Below are 17,418 nucleotides of genomic sequence, written 5' to 3'. Positions count from 1 at the left end.
GCTATTGAGCTTTACACAATGGTATATTTTGTGTATGAGCCCATGCAGTAATAAAATACATGACAATATTTATATATGATTTAATAGTTTATTTTGATAAATATCAAAAATCTAAGCGGTGTGCATTATAGCTGACACCTAGATGAACACTTTACAGTTAGTTATATGACTGTAAGTCATTCCTTTCAAATGCTATTGAAGTTAGAATCGTGTTTAACAATGTGGTATGTAACTTTAGAGACGGTCCCTTAATTTCCGCATTTCCGAATATCGAACGTCCAACGTCACACCAACTTTATTCCAGTTTTCAAACCAACATTTTTAATCAGATATATATCTCCACTTGTAATCTACCTTGTTTTGAAAGAGGTACATAATGAATTCTGTTGAATTTTGTTGATTTGTAGTGTTTGCGCGCAGTTAGGACTTTTATTTTAAAAGCTGAGAGTGTGTTGTGTCGTCTTCAGCTTCAGTCCATAGTCTGTGTTTTCACGGTCTTGTTTCTTTCTTTTCTTTTTTTTTTTAAAGGCCTTCGGCTTTGTTTTACAGCTTTGCACAATGGTTTGTGAGAAATGTACGTATCTCTCTCTCTCTTTTTAGTATTGAATTCCACAATGTAAATAAGTTTGGGTAACATGTCTTAATATTAGTTGTTTCTGAGTGTGTTTTAGCTGTAGGTGGCTGGCTAGTTAAGGTTGGTGTGAGGTCCTGTTAGCTGGACAGTGTTGATGTCTCAGTTAGTTTATTTTTTTTCAGTCTTAGGTAACATGACTGCGATTTGGAAAAGCGAGCTAAATTACTCAGAATAACAAGAAGTAGCTTAAATTTATTTTATTATCGTATCTTAACTTATTTTTCGGTTAGTCTTTCTCCTCTCATCACCTAAACAAATCTGTTTACTCGAGATTGTTCACATGCCTAGTGTCATGAGGACTGTTATACTTTTCCTAAACTGATATGGCTGGCTTTAAAATAACTTTACACCTTTTGTTAATGTATCTAGCTTGCTAGCATTACAGCTGTTTAGCTAAGTAAGCTGTACAGTTTATCAAATGTAACACCAAACTTGCATCTTCACATATACAGTAGGCCATGTTGTGCCACATTGCTATTATACTGTATGTCGTTCTGCTGCCATATGAAGACCACTGCTCACATACACTACATGAACAACAGTAGATTGGTACACCTGACTATCACACCTACACATGAGCCTTCCCTGCTGGGGGAAAGAAATAGAAACCATCACAGAAATTCTAATGGTTTCCACTACAAATATTACAACAAATCCATTACAAACCACTGGCCATTATTGGCCCTTAATGATATACACTAGACATAACATGCCATCAATAGAAGGCAACAAATTACCAATAGAGACCCAATGGGACATTACAGTTTCCATTTAAACCATTCCCATTAAAACCATTACAAATTTTATGATGGTTTCTACAGTATTAGGTTTGGATGTTTCTTCCAGCAGCGTTCCCAAAACTGATGCCACAAAGGTGGACGCACATTAATTGTATAGGATGTCTCTGTATGCTGTAGTATTAGTTTCCCTTCACTGGAACTAAGGAGCCCAAACCTGTTCCAGCATGACAGTAATTCTGGAACTTTCCGATGACCTGGAGCATTGACTGCACCCCAGACCTTCTCACCCCAGAACAAGAGCCAGACCTCACTAATGCTCTTGTGGCTGAATGGGCAAATCCTCACAGCCATGCTCCAAAATCTAGTGGAAAACCATCTCAGAAGAGTGGAGTTTATTATAAGAGCAAATAGAGGACAAACTCCATATTAATGCCCATGGTCTTGGAATGGGATGTTCAGCAAGGACATCTGGTTCTGATAGTCAGGTGTCCAATTACATGCTGTGAAAAAGTATTTGCCTGATTTCTTTTGTTTTTTTGTATATCTCATACTAAATTGTTTCAGAACTTAAAACAAAATCTAAGATAAAGCAAAGGTTGCCTGAGTAAACACACAATACAGTTTTTAAAGGATAAGGTTATTTATTTAAGCAAAAAAGTCCAATTGAATACCAAGTGGGCCTGTGTGAAAATGTATTTGCCCCCGTGCATACAATACAGGCATTCTTATGCCTGTATTTTATGTATGCACTTATAGTTTATATTTTTTAGGGTACTATATTTCACTTTCTCTATCTATGCTATTGTGAGGAATGAGAATAAGGGTGCTTTAAACACACTATTTGGAGCCTTAAGGTGTTGTTTATCCATATTGTTGTGCTTTTGTGTTGTATTATAAAGTTATCATTTCATGTTCTCTGTAGTAATTGAATGTTCTTCCTCTAGGTGAGAAGAAACTTGGCCGAGTTATCACTCCTGATACCTGGAAAGATGGTGCAAGAAATACGACAGGTTATGAACTTTATCTGTTGTTGGATATTATCTGTAGTCATTGTGTCAACACTATGCATATCTAGGCACCAAGGCTCATGCTGAGCCTAAGGGTGCATGTTTTGACCATATCCCAGCAGATTCCTAGCAAAAGACAGATTCTGAAGATCATCTGAAATCAAAGCTTATGTCTACGAAATGCCATAATGTGTGTAATGTGTTTTACAGAGAGTGGCGGACGGAAGATCAACGAAAATAAAATGTTGACCTCAAAAAAGGCCAGGTATGTTTATTCTGAAATGAACCTCATTTTGCATATGCTGTCGCATTGCAAATCATTTTTCAGTGCGTGCAATATTCACACTCCTGTGTCTGTATTAGGTTCGACCCCTATGGGAAGGCAGGGTTTTCCACGTGCAGAATATGCAAAAGCTCTGTCCACCAGTTTGGGTCACACTACTGTCAGGGATGTGCTTACAAAAAAGGTAAACTTAAATAAATAAATAAATAGATAGATAGATAGATAGATGGATAGATAGATGGATAGATAGATAGGTAGGTAGGTAGGTAGGTAGGGTTTTTTGATCATTTAAGTCCCCATGAAATCAAACTGGAAGTTTTGTGGCTTTTAGTATGAATTTTAGCCTTAAGGTTATCTATAAGCTAGTGTGCTCCAAAACAGTGACAAAAATTCACATTTAGATTAGAAGATGTATGCATTCAAAATTTACGGTCTCACTCTACCACCAATACGGATCAACAATTTTGATGACATCATTCTGCACTTCAGCTTCTCGTCAGATTTTCTGTCCAATCAAATGCTCTCAAGAATCTGATGTGTCCCGTCCCCAACATTATATATGTATGGTATGTCCAACTGTAATGTACGGCTATGCCCGGGCTGTGAGATAAGCTAAACACTATTGGCTATTTTAAAAAAGGGAGGAGCCACTCAGTATGTCCCGCCTGGACTTCCTGTTTCAGTGGAAATTGAGTCAACACATCGAATAACGCTGCACGTTTCAAGGCACTTCATGGGGACATTAATGTTTAAGTGGTATATGACATAACTGATTACATAACCTGCTTTAATAGTAGGTTTTTAACATTTTACACCCTGAATATTTTTCCCCCGTTTTCTGTTTTGCTAGGGATCTGTGCTATGTGTGGCAAGAAGGTTCTGGACACCAAGAACTACAAACAGACCTCAGTGTGACTGACACATTTGGATATATCAAATCTTTTAGAGAGTTTAGAGAGGGTTGTGTAGAAAAACTCCTCTTTATACCAGACAGTTGATTTAGTGGCCTATCAGTTTCTGGTGGTGTTCGTGTTATTGTTCAGCCCAGTAGTGCAGTTTTATATAACTGTACCAAAGCTGGATATATGTTGTTGATGTTTTTTCCTCAATAGATTACTTTAAAGCAATATAGCAACTTGCACTGTTTGGATAAAATTAGATGCCTTTCCTAAATGAAAAGGACTAAATAACTGTTTTACTCCTGTTTTCTGAACAGACATCATTTAGACGTGGATATAATTGCAAACCTCATTCTCTCTCTCTCTCTCTCTCTCTCTCTCTATATATATATATATATATATATGTATGTGTATGTATATATATGTATATGTATATATATATGTATATGTATATGTATGTAATATACAATATACACACACACATGTATCATACTGTAGCCAGTGCCTGCTATTTTATTACCAGGTATTCACCGACATTCAACCTGAGGTTCCATTGTTGACATTTAAAGATCATCTTTAGCTAGAGGCAGTTTTCTTTTCCCATTTGTGTGATTACATGAATTGTGTAAGGTTGTGTGTTATTCTAAACTGTTTAATGTACACTGCACCCAATAATTTTGATCATGAATATTGTTTTTATTATTATTATTGTCATCTTTTCTGCTTCTCATAATTTTATGGCTGTAAATATGTTTTTGCCCTAATAAAATGCTTGAGTAAGCCATGTAGATGTACATTTGTTTTTGACACGTGAAGGTAAAAGATGAAAAGCATGTTATGTTATAATAATACATTTTATTGTTTTGAGAGTATATTACAGGGTTTTTCGTTTTGAATAAATTATGATAGAAAGTTAGATATTCAATGATGCATTTGTAATTTAATGGGCCTTAAAATGTGATCTTAGTTTTAGTCATACTACTAACCGCTTACAGTGTCATAATGCTATTGAGCAAATCATAAAGTATCATACCCTTCAATTATCCTGCTATTAAACAAGCAAGCGCAACCAAAGGGAAATTTTGGTTGAAAATTAAAATTGGATGATTGGAGTGTTTCTGTCAGTCCAGCTGTGTTTGACAGGTCACATCTTTTAAATATTTCTGTTCAAAGCATTGCCATTTCACAGCTCTGTTTCACATGTTCTCCCCTGTTACCCTGGGTTCTCTAGACTACTCAAATTATCCCTAGGTGTCAAGAGGTGTGTGTGCGCGCGTGTGTCTTAATCCCAGTGTTGCTGGGAGAGGCACCAGATCGAGATCAATTAATTGTGGGCTTACCAAAAAAAAAAAACTCAGCTGTTCAGGATATGCAGTTAACAGTGTTCATAAGCTGGGTTTTTTTTTTTTACAATTATATTTTCCAAGAAAAGATGTCAACTGATCAGACACTTATTCTCGTAAAAAAAAAAAAAAAACAGTGAATGTCGACCTGTGTACATTTACAGATCCAATAAATATTCATACAAGAAAGATTGATCAGACCCACTCAAATATCTCTGATTGCATGAAATTTGTCATAATAATAACAGGAGCAGACGTCGAATAATTAGACATGCTTGTCATTTAGATATTAAAAAATACTGTCAGTAAAATCACTTTGTTAAAATGCTACTAAAGCAAAAATAGATATTTTATCCATTTTTCAAGCGGCAATAATTAGAATTAGTTGTATATAGTAACATGTTGCAAATCAAGATTATGTTAATAAATTTAATATAAGTAAATAATAACAAAAATAATTGCTTATTATAGAGTATTTATGACTGGGTTGATGTATGAGGGTATAACATCATTTTATCTAGTAGATGGCTGGAGCAGCATGTACATGAATGTTAACCAGAGAAGAGTCCTGAAGTTGTAAAAAAAAAAAAAAATACAGTATACTCCAAATGACACTCATACTCTGCTAAAAAATATATAGATTATTCAGTAATTTGCAAAGTGTTGCCCTAATAGCAAGCACATTTAGGTTGTGTGGATGCCAAAAGAAGTGAATGTTATGGATCAGTTAGATGTGAAACCACTTTGCTGGTGTTTCATGTTGAGATGAGACTTTTATGAAGGAGCAGTGGGACAGCTCCTTCAGCTCTTGGTCAGGGCCAGAAACTCTTCACGGGTCTTCGGATCCTCTCTGAATACTCCCAGCATGGTACTGGTCACAGTGCGGCTGTTAATCTTCTGCACGCCACGCATGACCATGCACATGTGACTGCAACGAAACGTGAAATATGTACAGTTTAAAAGGGGGAAAGTATGACTGTGACTGTATACTAGTGATGTGTTAGTAGAGTTAATAGGGGTGTAATGCTGTGAAATATTCACATAATATGCATGTAGCTCAATATTGCTATAAGGTTACACGAAAATGACGAAACTATATTTGAATTATAATAATGTATATCAATTATTCAGCCAGTTTAGGACAAATTCGTTTTGTACTTTATTATTTTAAATGAACACAAAATAGACTTACTTTTCACAGTATAAGCCTGCATTGCTTTAAATGGTTATATCAGACACCAAGTGATACCAGTCAAAGTAACAGTTAATATGCCACCACATCGTACAGGCAGTTAAAACAGATAAATAGGGAGACTATACTAAACCATACTACTAACTATACATTTATGAGCACTGATTTTCACCATTCTGTCATTAGTGTGGAACTGACAAACATCTTTGTGTCACATAGATTAGCACGGAGATGCATTCTGACAGTGTGAGAATGAAATAAGCCCCACCCCCACATTGCACTGAGGTCATGGTCCTGGGCTCAAGGTCAACCCCCAACCTTTTTGTAAAATATGGACATCCTGCAGAGCACCATTAAATCCATTATTAAAAATGGAAAGAATATGGCACAACCGTGACACTGTCTAGAGGAGGCCATCCACCAAATGTCAGTGACCAAGTAAGGAAGCCATTACTCAGAGAAGTTACCAAAAGGTCAAGGGTAACTGGAGAGATCCACAGTTCAGGTGGAAAAAGCTGTTCCAGGACAGCCACAGCCTGGACACTCCACAAAGCTGGGCTTTATGGAAGAGTATCAAGAAGAAAACTATTAAACAAAAAAAGCCAAATTAAATCCCATTTGGAATTTGCCGAAATGTATAAAAGGCTCAGCAAACATGTGGAAAAAGGTTCTCTGCTCTGATGAAACCAAAATCCAATTGTTGGCTTTGGCACAAACTGTTGTTTTTGGTAAACACCTGGCACTCTTCAACACTCTTAGAACACCATCCCCACATTGGAGCATGGTGGTGGTAGCATCATGCTGTGGGGATGCTTTTCATCAGGGACTGCAAATCTGGTCAGAATTGTGTTAAGATGGAGCCAAATACAGAACAATCCTAGAACAAAGCCTGTTCCAGTCCGCAAGACACTTGAGACTGGGGCAGAGGTTAACCATACGCATTCTGCCAAAGTTACCCTGGAGTGGTTCAAAACCAACAACCTGATTATGTTTGATTGGCCCCATTCAAAACGTAGACCTAGATCAGATTTGAGAATTGCTTTTCATCAATGGTCTCCATTCAGAGCATGACAGAGCTTGAACAATTTTGCCGAGAAGAATGGGCAAAAATATCAGCATGTACTTGCAAAGCTGAAAGAGACATATCCTGGAGGATCTGCATTTGTAATTGCAGCCAAAAATGGTTCTACCATGTATTGCCCTCAGTAAAAGCACAACCAACAACTAACAAATATCTGCTTATTTTTTTGTTTAATTACCCTTTGTGCCACAAGAAAACAATGTGTTTTGGACCTTCAAATGTTAGAAGTATAGTGTAAATCAAATGATTAAAAATCCAAAATTAGTGTATTTCAATTCCAGATTGTAATACTACAAAATGTGGATAAATTCAGTGGGGTTAAATACTTGTGCCAGTCATTGTATATATCTGTGTGTGACTGATTAAACTAAGGGAACTCACGCTGCTTCAATTATTACTGCTACTCCTGCAGGCTGCAGGGCTTCAGCAATGGCCATGGCAATTTGCTTCGTCAGACGCTCTTGTACTGGAAGGCAATTTGGAGGAAGTAACACATTCAGTATAGAAAGCATGTTATCTATATTAAGATTTATTCATGAAACATTCACCAACATTCACTTCATCAGTTGTGATTACCTTGCAGTCTGCGGCTGTAGATTTCTACAATCCTGTGGGGTGACAATATTAGGACAGGAAGTTAAATATATCACAACTGACACCCTAATACAGTCCGTTATGTCTAAAATCACTTATTTAAAGAATTATGGTCTTGGCTTTGGATGACATAAAGGGTTTTCGTTTTTAGTTTGCACTTCTATGGGTTGCATGTAAACCAGCCTACAGCCTGATTACTAGCCTGCAGTAATCATTAATCTTTTGATCAATATCCTTTTTTAACCAGGTCTGGCCTCATCTAGCCTCTGGACTCAAGTCCTGCAGTGATCATATATAGACATCAGGAAATGCTCTGTCAATCATTCATGTCTCTCTATCTGTACATAAATGTATCAATGATTATCACTGTGATTTGTTTTAACCCACTGGTGCACACTCAGGACTGAAGAACGATAGCCCCAGGTCTGCAGTTGATTAGTGATGTACTCTGGCTCCACATTACTAATGCAGAGTCAGCACTGAAAGGCTTCTTGCTAAATGTAGTGACAATAGCATGGGTTCCCAGAGGCTGGTTCGAGGGACGAGTTGAGGCTGATGGGGATTTCCTCAGCGCCAGAAGCGTGTTCGGCTGTTTGTTTTCAGATCGAATAGGATGCATTGTCAGGATTTGCATCTAAGCCTCAAGTCAATGGGCTATAATAACGGAAGAACTCAGTGGCCTGTGACTAATGTGTCCCCACAGTCTCTAGACTGCCACTCTGATGAGACATCACATGCTTTTACAAACTGCTATGCACTGCATACTCACCTTGCAAGTTTACTAAGGCCAACCACTTTCTTTCTTGGCAAATATCCTATGTGGACCTAAGGATCAGAGAACACGTGAGAATAGTGTTCAGTCCAGTCTGGTCAATTTGTTTTTGTCTGCTTTCTATCTTACAGAACATGAACCTTTAACCTTGATTTCTCATCAATACTCTCTCTCTCTCTCACTCTCACTCTCTCTCACTCTCTCTCTCTCTCTCTTACTCTCTCTCTCTCTCTCATTCTCTCTCTCTCTCTCTCTCTCACTCTCACTCTCTCTCGCTCTCTCTCTCTCTCTCTCTCTCTCTTACTCTCTCTCTCTCTCTCTCTCTCACACACACACACACACACACATAAACCCTCTGGATAGCTAAATGAAAAGCTAAATATCAAGCAAGATTACATTTGTTTGATAAAATTTACCTTGCCGAAGAATGGTACTAGATGATGTTCACAAAGCGAGAACATGTCAATGTCTTTCACTATAACTATCTCATCATGATCTTCTTCGAAAATGGCATTATTAAGAACATCTGTAAACAGAAATGAATCATTAGTTTAGTTATTGGCAGTTGTGTACCATGCTGCATTTGACCAAAAGGATTTTTTTGTTATTCATGCTTGCATGCATTGTGTGCAGATTATACAGTTGATAATCCAAACACTCAGTGTTCCTGACAATCTCAAGATTTAGCGAACACTGCCAGTTGTAAGTTACATTACAAGACTGAACTGGGAGGGCGAGCTTAGGGTTTCCTTTTCTACATCTGGTCATGTGAAATTGATGGAACACTTTGTTCTTGCTCATCCATGATTGCACAATTTATAAGTCTAAACCACACACATGGCAGAATACAAACACAAAATTACATTTTAGTTGAGTCATCAGATTTTTGGTCCCATGTGTCTAATAAAAATCAAAACAGCCTTCTGGAATTTTTAAGGAAAATCTAGAACTTTAAATGGTTCCTCGGTTCATCCCGGACCAAAAAAACCTATTGGTTGCAGGTTGCTGTTGCATAGTCTGTCTCTAGGTCAGGGTTCCTAGATCCAGTTCTGGAGTGTCAGCCCAGTTTTGATTACTCTACTATACCTAGTAATTTAATGATGAACTGAATTAGTTAAGAAGGAAGATCTTCAAACTGTACTGCATTTGGCACTCCAAGATTGGAATTGGGATCCCTATACACTCTCAGAGTAGTATTGTAACCTATCTTTCACAGGGTCATGCAGAAGCCCTTTTTCTAAATGATTTAAAAGTGCCCCTCTCAACAATAATTAATAAACAGTTATATTATGTAAAAAGCATTTGAATTCAAATTAACATGAGAGCGTGCCCAAAACAGTAGCAACTTAATCACAAGAAAGTCTGAGAATTTTCCTATTTATTTGTGCAGCTTGAGTTTGCAGTCAGCTAGTCTCGTTGTCATGACGCAATCGCGATGCGTCTCGCTTCGACAGGTAGACAGGTATGCTGAGACCACTGCCTCTTCTACTAAACTACTACTAACAGCATTTTACAGCTATGCTTATCACTGGTTTTCATATTGATTGAGAGGGAAGGTGGTGGTAAGTACTACTCAAGTTTGTTACATTTCCAGAGATGCAAGAAACCTTGTTATATTAGGCCTATATGTATGTTATATACAATAGTCAGAAAGGCACGGTGCCATACAGACAGTGTCCTGAAGTGATATGAAAAAACATTGTGATATAAGATCATTATAATCTCAATTTATCTTTTTAAAATGAAATTTAGAAGGCAAAAATGACAAACTTTGAGACTAAAAAGCCAGTTCAGCAAGCAGTGCTGCAGTTTTATGGAAATCAAAGTGCTGCTGCCAGATGTAAATGTAACTGTGACATGAGTAGTTTTACTGACTTTTACAGTAAGTGATGGTAATACTGTAGTTCTGTAGGGTTTTTTATATATATATACATATATATATATATATATATATATATATATATATATATATACATATATATATACTTTTTATGATTCTTTGGACTCATCTCTCCACTAAAATTTCCTTATTGTTGTAATTATTTCTATGAATGTAAAAATAAAATACCATTAGGTTATATTAGTAATCTCATTCTCATGTTCATTATTGTGACCACACACAATCTGTTTACAGTGTCTTCCAGGGTGATAATATGTAGTGAAATTAAAGTTAATAAAGCAGTTCAAGCAGTAGACAAATCAGCTCTTCGGTGATATAGCCTTTTTTGACATTTGAGCCCTTGCCCCTGATGAACTCTCTGCACGTCCCTGAACTTTCACTTGGAACCGCAGATATGGTGTAGAGCACATAAATGGACAATAGTTAACAGAGTAAAGCTTTTTAAAATAAAGCTATGTGATAATAGTGTGAAATACTGAGGACTCACGGTAACAAAGTGCAGGTGATATAATGCGCAGAACTGCTTCCTTACCGTAGATGGTTTGGTGGTAGCCCTTGGTGAGGAACTGCATGGCCTTGGCGGCTCGGAGAGGAGTTTTGAGCAGTCCTTCACGTTCGGTGTCCTCTCCGAGAGCGCGCAGGATGTTGGAGTAGGCTGACTCCATGGACGCCGCTCGCCGCTCCTCCAACTTTACGCGAGACGCTTCGCCCCTTTTCATCTGCTGCACGGAGCTGTCGCCGTTATGGTACAGCAACTCTGTCACACCGTTCATTTCCACGCCGTTGTGGTACTCCATCATGCACAGTTACGTATACTGAGCTGCACTGAACTGGGGTTGACTGAAGTAGATGATGAAGCGTCCTGCTTTGGTCGGAGGAGTTCTGTGCGTCGTGCGTTAGGAGGCACCTGTGCCTCTGCTCCTTTTTATACCGCCCTAATTATCCACCTTACCTATTGCCCAACGCTGTTACTCATATGAAAAAATGCGTTTCTACTCAGTGGACTGGTGAATGGACGTCTAATTGAGATCATAGTAGGTTACACTAAGGACTTTTCTTTTTCCTGTAAGACCTCACGTGCTCCAGACTCATACATTATATAAGTATATAAGTACCTTTGATCCTTCTTTGTTTCACAGGTTCAGCTGTGAAACTACAACCCCAATTCCAAAAAAGCTAGGACGCTGTGTAAAAAGACAAAACCAGAATGCAATGAGTTGCAATTCTCATGAACCCATATGTTATTCACAATGGAACATAGAAAACATATCTCATAATGTTTAAACTGAGGAAATGTACCCTTTTAAGGAAAATGTACAGTAAGGTCATTTTGAATTTGATGGCTGCAACATGTCTCAAAAAAAGTTCTATGTTTTACCTTGAATAACTCTCACTCGGGAAGGCTAGGGTCCAGTTACAGAGGGAGGGGATGAAAGCTAGAAGGTCCAGATTTTCAATCAGCTGCTGGAGGATGATTGTGCTGAATGCTGAATTGAAGTCTCTGAACAGCAGTCTGAACAGTATTTTTGTCAAGGTGGATTAGGGCCAGGTGAAGAGCATGTGAGTTTGAGGAATGGTTGGGGAAATATTAAAACTTCATTGGGAGTCTGGTCCTGTGGTTTAAGCGGCTGGTCATGAGTCACTTCATGATGATTTGAATGAATTGATTTAAATTGGCTTAAATGAAATAGATTAAGTAAGTTCAACTCATTTTTTAGCTAAACAGATACACATTTTTTGAGTTGGTCTAACTTTTTTTCCCCCATTGACCTGAAAGGTTTTTTGGTCAACTTACTTAAAGATCTTTCATGTTGAATCTACACTGAAAAACAAACAAACAATTTGTTGGATTTACTTCAAGGCAGTGTTTTGCATGCTGCTTTTTTCAGTGGGGTTCAGTAGGTGTTCCACTTCATCCCAAAGGTTTTCAGGTATTTTGTGCTTCATAATGCGCCACACGTTCTCAATCAGAGACAGGTCAGGACTGCAGGCAGGCCATGCCAGCACCCGCACTCTCTGCTTACGCAACCATGTGCTTGTAATCCGAGCAGAATGTGGTTTGGTGTTGTACTGCTCTGGATGGCAGCATATGTTGCTCCAAAATGTGTACATAATTTTCTGCATTAATGGTGCCCACACAGACATGCAAGATACCCATGCCATGGGCACTGACACACCTCCATACCATGACAGACTTTGGCTTTTGGACCTGACGCTGATAACAGCTTGGATGGTCCTTTTCCTCTTTGGCCCGGAGAACACGATGGCTGTTTTGTCCAAAAACTATTTGAAACGTTGACTCGTCGGACCACAAAACACGATTCCACTGTGCTACTGTCCAGCTCAGATGAGACCGAGCCCAGAGAATTCAGCAGCGCTTCTGGACCATGTTGATGTACGGCTTCTGCTTTGCATAGTAAAGCCTTAATTTGCATCTGTGGTTAGATTAGACGATTGCCTCACCTGTTTCATATCACCTTCTTATTTCAACTTGTCACATCACTATTACTCCTAAATTGCCCCCGTCCCAACTGTTTTGGAACATGTTACTTGCATCAATTTCAAAATAAATGTTTATCTTCAAAAAACTATGCAGTTGATTAGGTAAAGCATCAAATACCTTGTCTTAATACATTTTTCTTCAAGTCAAAGTACATTTACAAATCACTCCTCTTTGTTTTTATTAGCATTAACTGTCCCAACGTTTTCGGAATTAGGGTTGTAAGTCACACATTTCAAGATGTCTAAATGTAAGGCTGCAGAATATACAGTTTAATGATGTGCATCTACCAGTTTGTATCACTGCTCATAATTATTCGATTTATCAAATGTCTAAAGTGTAATAGGATTATCTTTTCGCACAAGGAGTATAATTGTCGTATGGGATTCTTACAGTATACTTGAAATCTGTTCATTCAAGTAAATACATCCAGTAACAAGTCAAATCATTCTTCCCTGCATGTCTGCTTCTGATCTTCTGTTTCTTATTTTCTCCATTCAAGGCAAATCTGAAATATGATGGGTTTTCTGTGACTAATAACTGCACTGCCTGTTGTCTTTTGAGGACATTACATAGTTCAAAATTGGACTGCAAAATATATTGTTTAATGGTGGCCCTGGTAATACTGGTGCCTGAGAAGATGGCCTTACAGATGGCCATTAAATGTTGAATTGTTGAATGGCTATATAATACTTATAACTAATGATAATATAGCAATATCAGATCAATGATTAGAATGTTTCACTCCCCTTAGAGAGACTGAACTAATTTCATTAATCTCTTCAGCAAAATCATCAAGTTGTATACTAGATCCCTTACCTACATGTTTCTTCAAACAGATTATTCCGGGAGTAATCAAACCCCTTCTAAAAATAATCAATGATTCCCTTAGCACTGGCTATGTACCTAAATCATTTAAACTAGCAGGTATTAAACCCCTGGTTAAAAAACTTGACCATGACCCCATCAACTGTCCAGTTATAAGCCAATATCAAATCTCCCCTTTATCTACAAGATCTTAGCAAAGGTTGTAGCACAGCAGCTATGCTCGTACCTACATAGGAATAACATTCAGGAAATGTATCAGTCAGGATTTAGGCCTCATCATAGCACAGAGACAGCACTGGTTAAAGTGGTAAATGACCTACTACTGGCCTCTGATCAGGGTTGTGTCTCCTTGCTTGTGTTACTTGACCTTAGTGCAGCTTTTAGACAATGTCCATTGTTAAAAGCGCTATACAAATAAAATTGAATTGAATTGAATTGGAGTTGTCTGCAGTATAGGGCCAAAGCTCTTTTCTCCAAATAGGTAAGTAGTAGCCCAGTACCTGAGAATTAAACTCTTTGTGGATGCATCACGTTTGAAGTGAGCCTACGATCTTTCACTAGTCCCATTATATATGCATTGACATTCTCTGAAATGCATCTACTGCAAAGCTAACCATGATCTTTATCTTGAAGTTGTTGTCAAATCTAATGTCTTAGCATGTGCAACATATGTGGCTATAGCAGATGTGTATGAATTGAGTTGGGATAAAAAAATTATTTAGTAATCTATTTCTGGCATCAACCAGTCTTCTATTTCTGTGTGCTATTGACCTAAACACACCCCCAAAATACATCTTTGTTTGGTAATTATTCATTTATACACTCTGTTAAGACAATCCATTGTACTAAAATAGCATGGCATATTGCATCAGTATATTGCATCACTAGTCCTTTTCTGTGCTCCTCCAAATGTTATAATAGACCCTGGAGGACTGAGGAAAGACATACAGATTTGGCTGTCCTTTTCATGATGACTCAGGGCCATGAATGGAAACAGAGTGAAAGATGTGATCAGATATGAAGCAGGTGTGTGATGTGAGTAGAGATGATGAATCAGCACATGCTGGCATGGACTATTGTAGAGCCCCTCTGGCGTAGCAGAAGTGGGTTGTGGTCTTCTGCTTTGCGCCAGGTCTGACATCATCAGTTGATGATAGGGTTAGGCGATCAGAGTGTGGCATGAAACACGGCTGCCCTGCAGTCAGATCACATCAGCCATATTGCCATGAAGCGCAGGTGACCAGACTGTATCGCTTAAGGCTAGGGGAGGGGTTGGTTAACCATGTGTTTAAATGTTAAAGTGGAGAGTAAAGCATCATGATTCAAGTAATACTTATCTGAAAAAGTAATAATTATGTAAGTACATTTCCCCACATTTTGATCTGATTAAATGTACAATGTCCTTTAAGCTCAAAACACCAGACATTTATAGGCTTATAGCTCAAAGTAGCTTACTGTGAATACCCAAATACATATGTCCTTGCAAGACATAATAACCTGGAATCAAATCTGTCTTAATACTGTTAAACAGTTTCCTGTAAGAACAATAAAGAAAATAATATTATAAAATGAATAGCATTATATAGATATTTCTCTTATTACCTTTCCCAGCAGGCATAACTACAGATCGTTTTAAGTAAACAAACAACATTGAGTTATAAAATACCATTAATTAGAATCACAACCAAAAATGGACAAGAATTATTGCTTATCTGCCTGAATTAACCCAGATTGAACAAATAAAATCTTCCTTTTCGTTATGTCTTAAGTTCTGGTCCGATCCCAGTCACAGAACCGGAATTTGAATCCTGCTCTGGCTGATTTCCCCTCATCTGAAGTCAGGAAGAAGTTTACACAGACACACGGAGTTCAGTGCAAATGCTTCTTAGTTTTAATATTCAGAAAGCATAGGATATATATATATATATATATATATATATATATATATATATATATATATATATATATATATATATATATGGGGGAAGGGGTGCATTGATTCAACTGTTAGTGAATGTGACCCAGACAATAACCCAACAGTTGGATCACACAAAACTACCCAAGATGCATGAATATGTGAACAGTAAACAGACAGAGTGGAGTCTTGAGGAGTTCATTCCTATATTTGAAGGTATGTATTAAAGGGGTCATATCATGATTTTTAAATGTTTTCAGAAGTTAATTATGTTGTTTATTTGGTGTAATAAAATAGGTAAACATGCTTTAATGTTCAAAAAACACATTGTTTGTCACATACTGTACACTATTGCAGTACCTCTATTCCCAGGCTGCCTGAAACACTCTGAGTTCTCCAAAGGCCCTCCTTCCGAAAAGCACAGAGTGATCTGATTGGCTAGCTTACCCATTGCATTGTGATTGGCCAAAAGCCTTGTGTTTGTCAGAACTGTAACGCCCCTTGGCTTAACTGTAGCTTGTGAGGGAAATTATTCATTGTACTTGTTCTGTTCATGTACATCAGAGGACAGAGAGTGTGTACAGAGACACAAACTGTTTTTCTGTTGCCCCTTAATGCATGAGTGGGTCTAAAATGACACGGTGAGGTCATTTGTTTGGAATATCTTTTAAATAAAATGTTTTTATAATTTCATATATTAGGTATTCCTCAAAAAAATAAGTTTTTGATGTCATGACATTAAATTAGGTGTCACCACTCAGGAAAAATAATTTACACAATAACGTCTCGTTCATGTAAGTGTAATTTTTTTTTCTGGAAATATGTGATGTCAACAGGTTGATATACAGTTTCTCAACAACATACTTGCACATTCGTGTTTGTGTGCGTGTGTGTGTGTGTGTGTGTATGTGTGTGTGTGTGTGTCTGTCATTCACAACTATTTAGTGAGAGTATGGGTTATTATCATGCGTCATGAGAGCTTCACAGCACAGAGTTTGGATTCAATGGCAGCCTTACCATGGTCAGCTATGTCAGAAAGAAAGGAATGGCTGTCATGCTCCTAAGCACAATGCACCACAACAAAGTGGTGGATGAAAGTAGCAGAATGAAAAATAATCACATCTACAATAAGACCAATTGGGACAAGCCCCACACCCCTAGAGACACACCCAAAACTGAAGGAGGTGCCTCTCGAGCTGTGGGCCCAAAGGAAACATGACGTAGGCCTAATTAGAAGTGCACCACCAGTCGTGATCACACCCAAAACTGATTTCAGACCTAGACAATCTCAATACCCTCTTAAATCAGAAGCTATTGGGGGAATTAGACCAGTATTTAATTCACTACTAAAAGCAGGGGTCATTGTTCACCGCCCAGATTCGCGAGTGCACACTCCAATATTTCCAGTAAGAAAAGCAAGAAAACCCCTGCAACCCAGTGAATGGTGATTTGTACAAGATTTGCAAGCGTTTAATGCAGCAGTAAAACAGAGAGCTCCAGACGTGCCAAATTCTTATACTATATTAAGCCAGGTTCCAGAAAATAGCAAATGGTTTTCGGTCGTAGATTTAGCTAATGCGCTTGTCAGTATACCTCTTGATAAAGACAGTGAGTTTTGGTTTGCATTCATATTTGATGGACGTCCTTACACTTTCACTCGCTTGTGTTAGGGGTACTGTGAGTCACCAATGATATACAACCAAATGCTAAAGGACAGCTTAGCACCTCTA

General features: G+C 37.9%; 2 protein-coding genes across 3 annotated transcripts; one reads left to right on the top strand and one right to left on the bottom strand.

The window, feature by feature from the left end:
* Window positions 1-282: 282 nt before the first annotated feature.
* Window positions 283-3,813, top strand: cript (cysteine-rich PDZ-binding protein). 2 transcript variants are annotated; one of them, XM_053639364.1, is made up of 6 exons: window positions 283-369; window positions 529-574; window positions 2,319-2,384; window positions 2,592-2,646; window positions 2,745-2,848; window positions 3,515-3,813. In XM_053639364.1, exons 2-6 carry the CDS (start codon window positions 559-561, stop codon window positions 3,577-3,579), a joined length of 306 nt encoding a protein of 101 aa, XP_053495339.1. In that variant the 5' UTR covers window positions 283-369; window positions 529-558; the 3' UTR covers window positions 3,580-3,813. The 2 variants fall into 2 exon arrangements, with proteins under 2 accessions (XP_053495339.1, XP_053495338.1); XM_053639363.1 differs by lacking the exon at window positions 283-369 and having other exon boundaries at window positions 389-574.
* Window positions 3,814-4,027: 214 nt separating this feature from the next.
* Window positions 4,028-11,408, bottom strand: gch2 (GTP cyclohydrolase 2). The gene is made up of 6 exons (XM_053639357.1): window positions 10,978-11,408; window positions 8,962-9,071; window positions 8,543-8,598; window positions 7,756-7,787; window positions 7,561-7,645; window positions 4,028-5,834 (listed from the first exon to the last, which is right to left on the bottom strand). The coding sequence occupies exons 1-6, from the start codon at window positions 11,243-11,245 to the stop codon at window positions 5,708-5,710; spliced, it is 678 nt and encodes a 225-aa protein (XP_053495332.1). The 5' UTR covers window positions 11,246-11,408; the 3' UTR covers window positions 4,028-5,707.
* Window positions 11,409-17,418: the final 6,010 nt, after the last annotated feature.

Source organism: Ictalurus furcatus, chromosome 13 (assembly GCF_023375685.1).
Source record: "Ictalurus furcatus strain D&B chromosome 13, Billie_1.0, whole genome shotgun sequence".
In the NCBI taxonomy this organism is placed as follows: domain Eukaryota; kingdom Metazoa; phylum Chordata; class Actinopteri; order Siluriformes; family Ictaluridae; genus Ictalurus; species Ictalurus furcatus.
The sequence above is the reverse complement of the archived record's forward strand: the minus strand, read 5'-3'. Positions and strand labels throughout refer to the sequence as shown.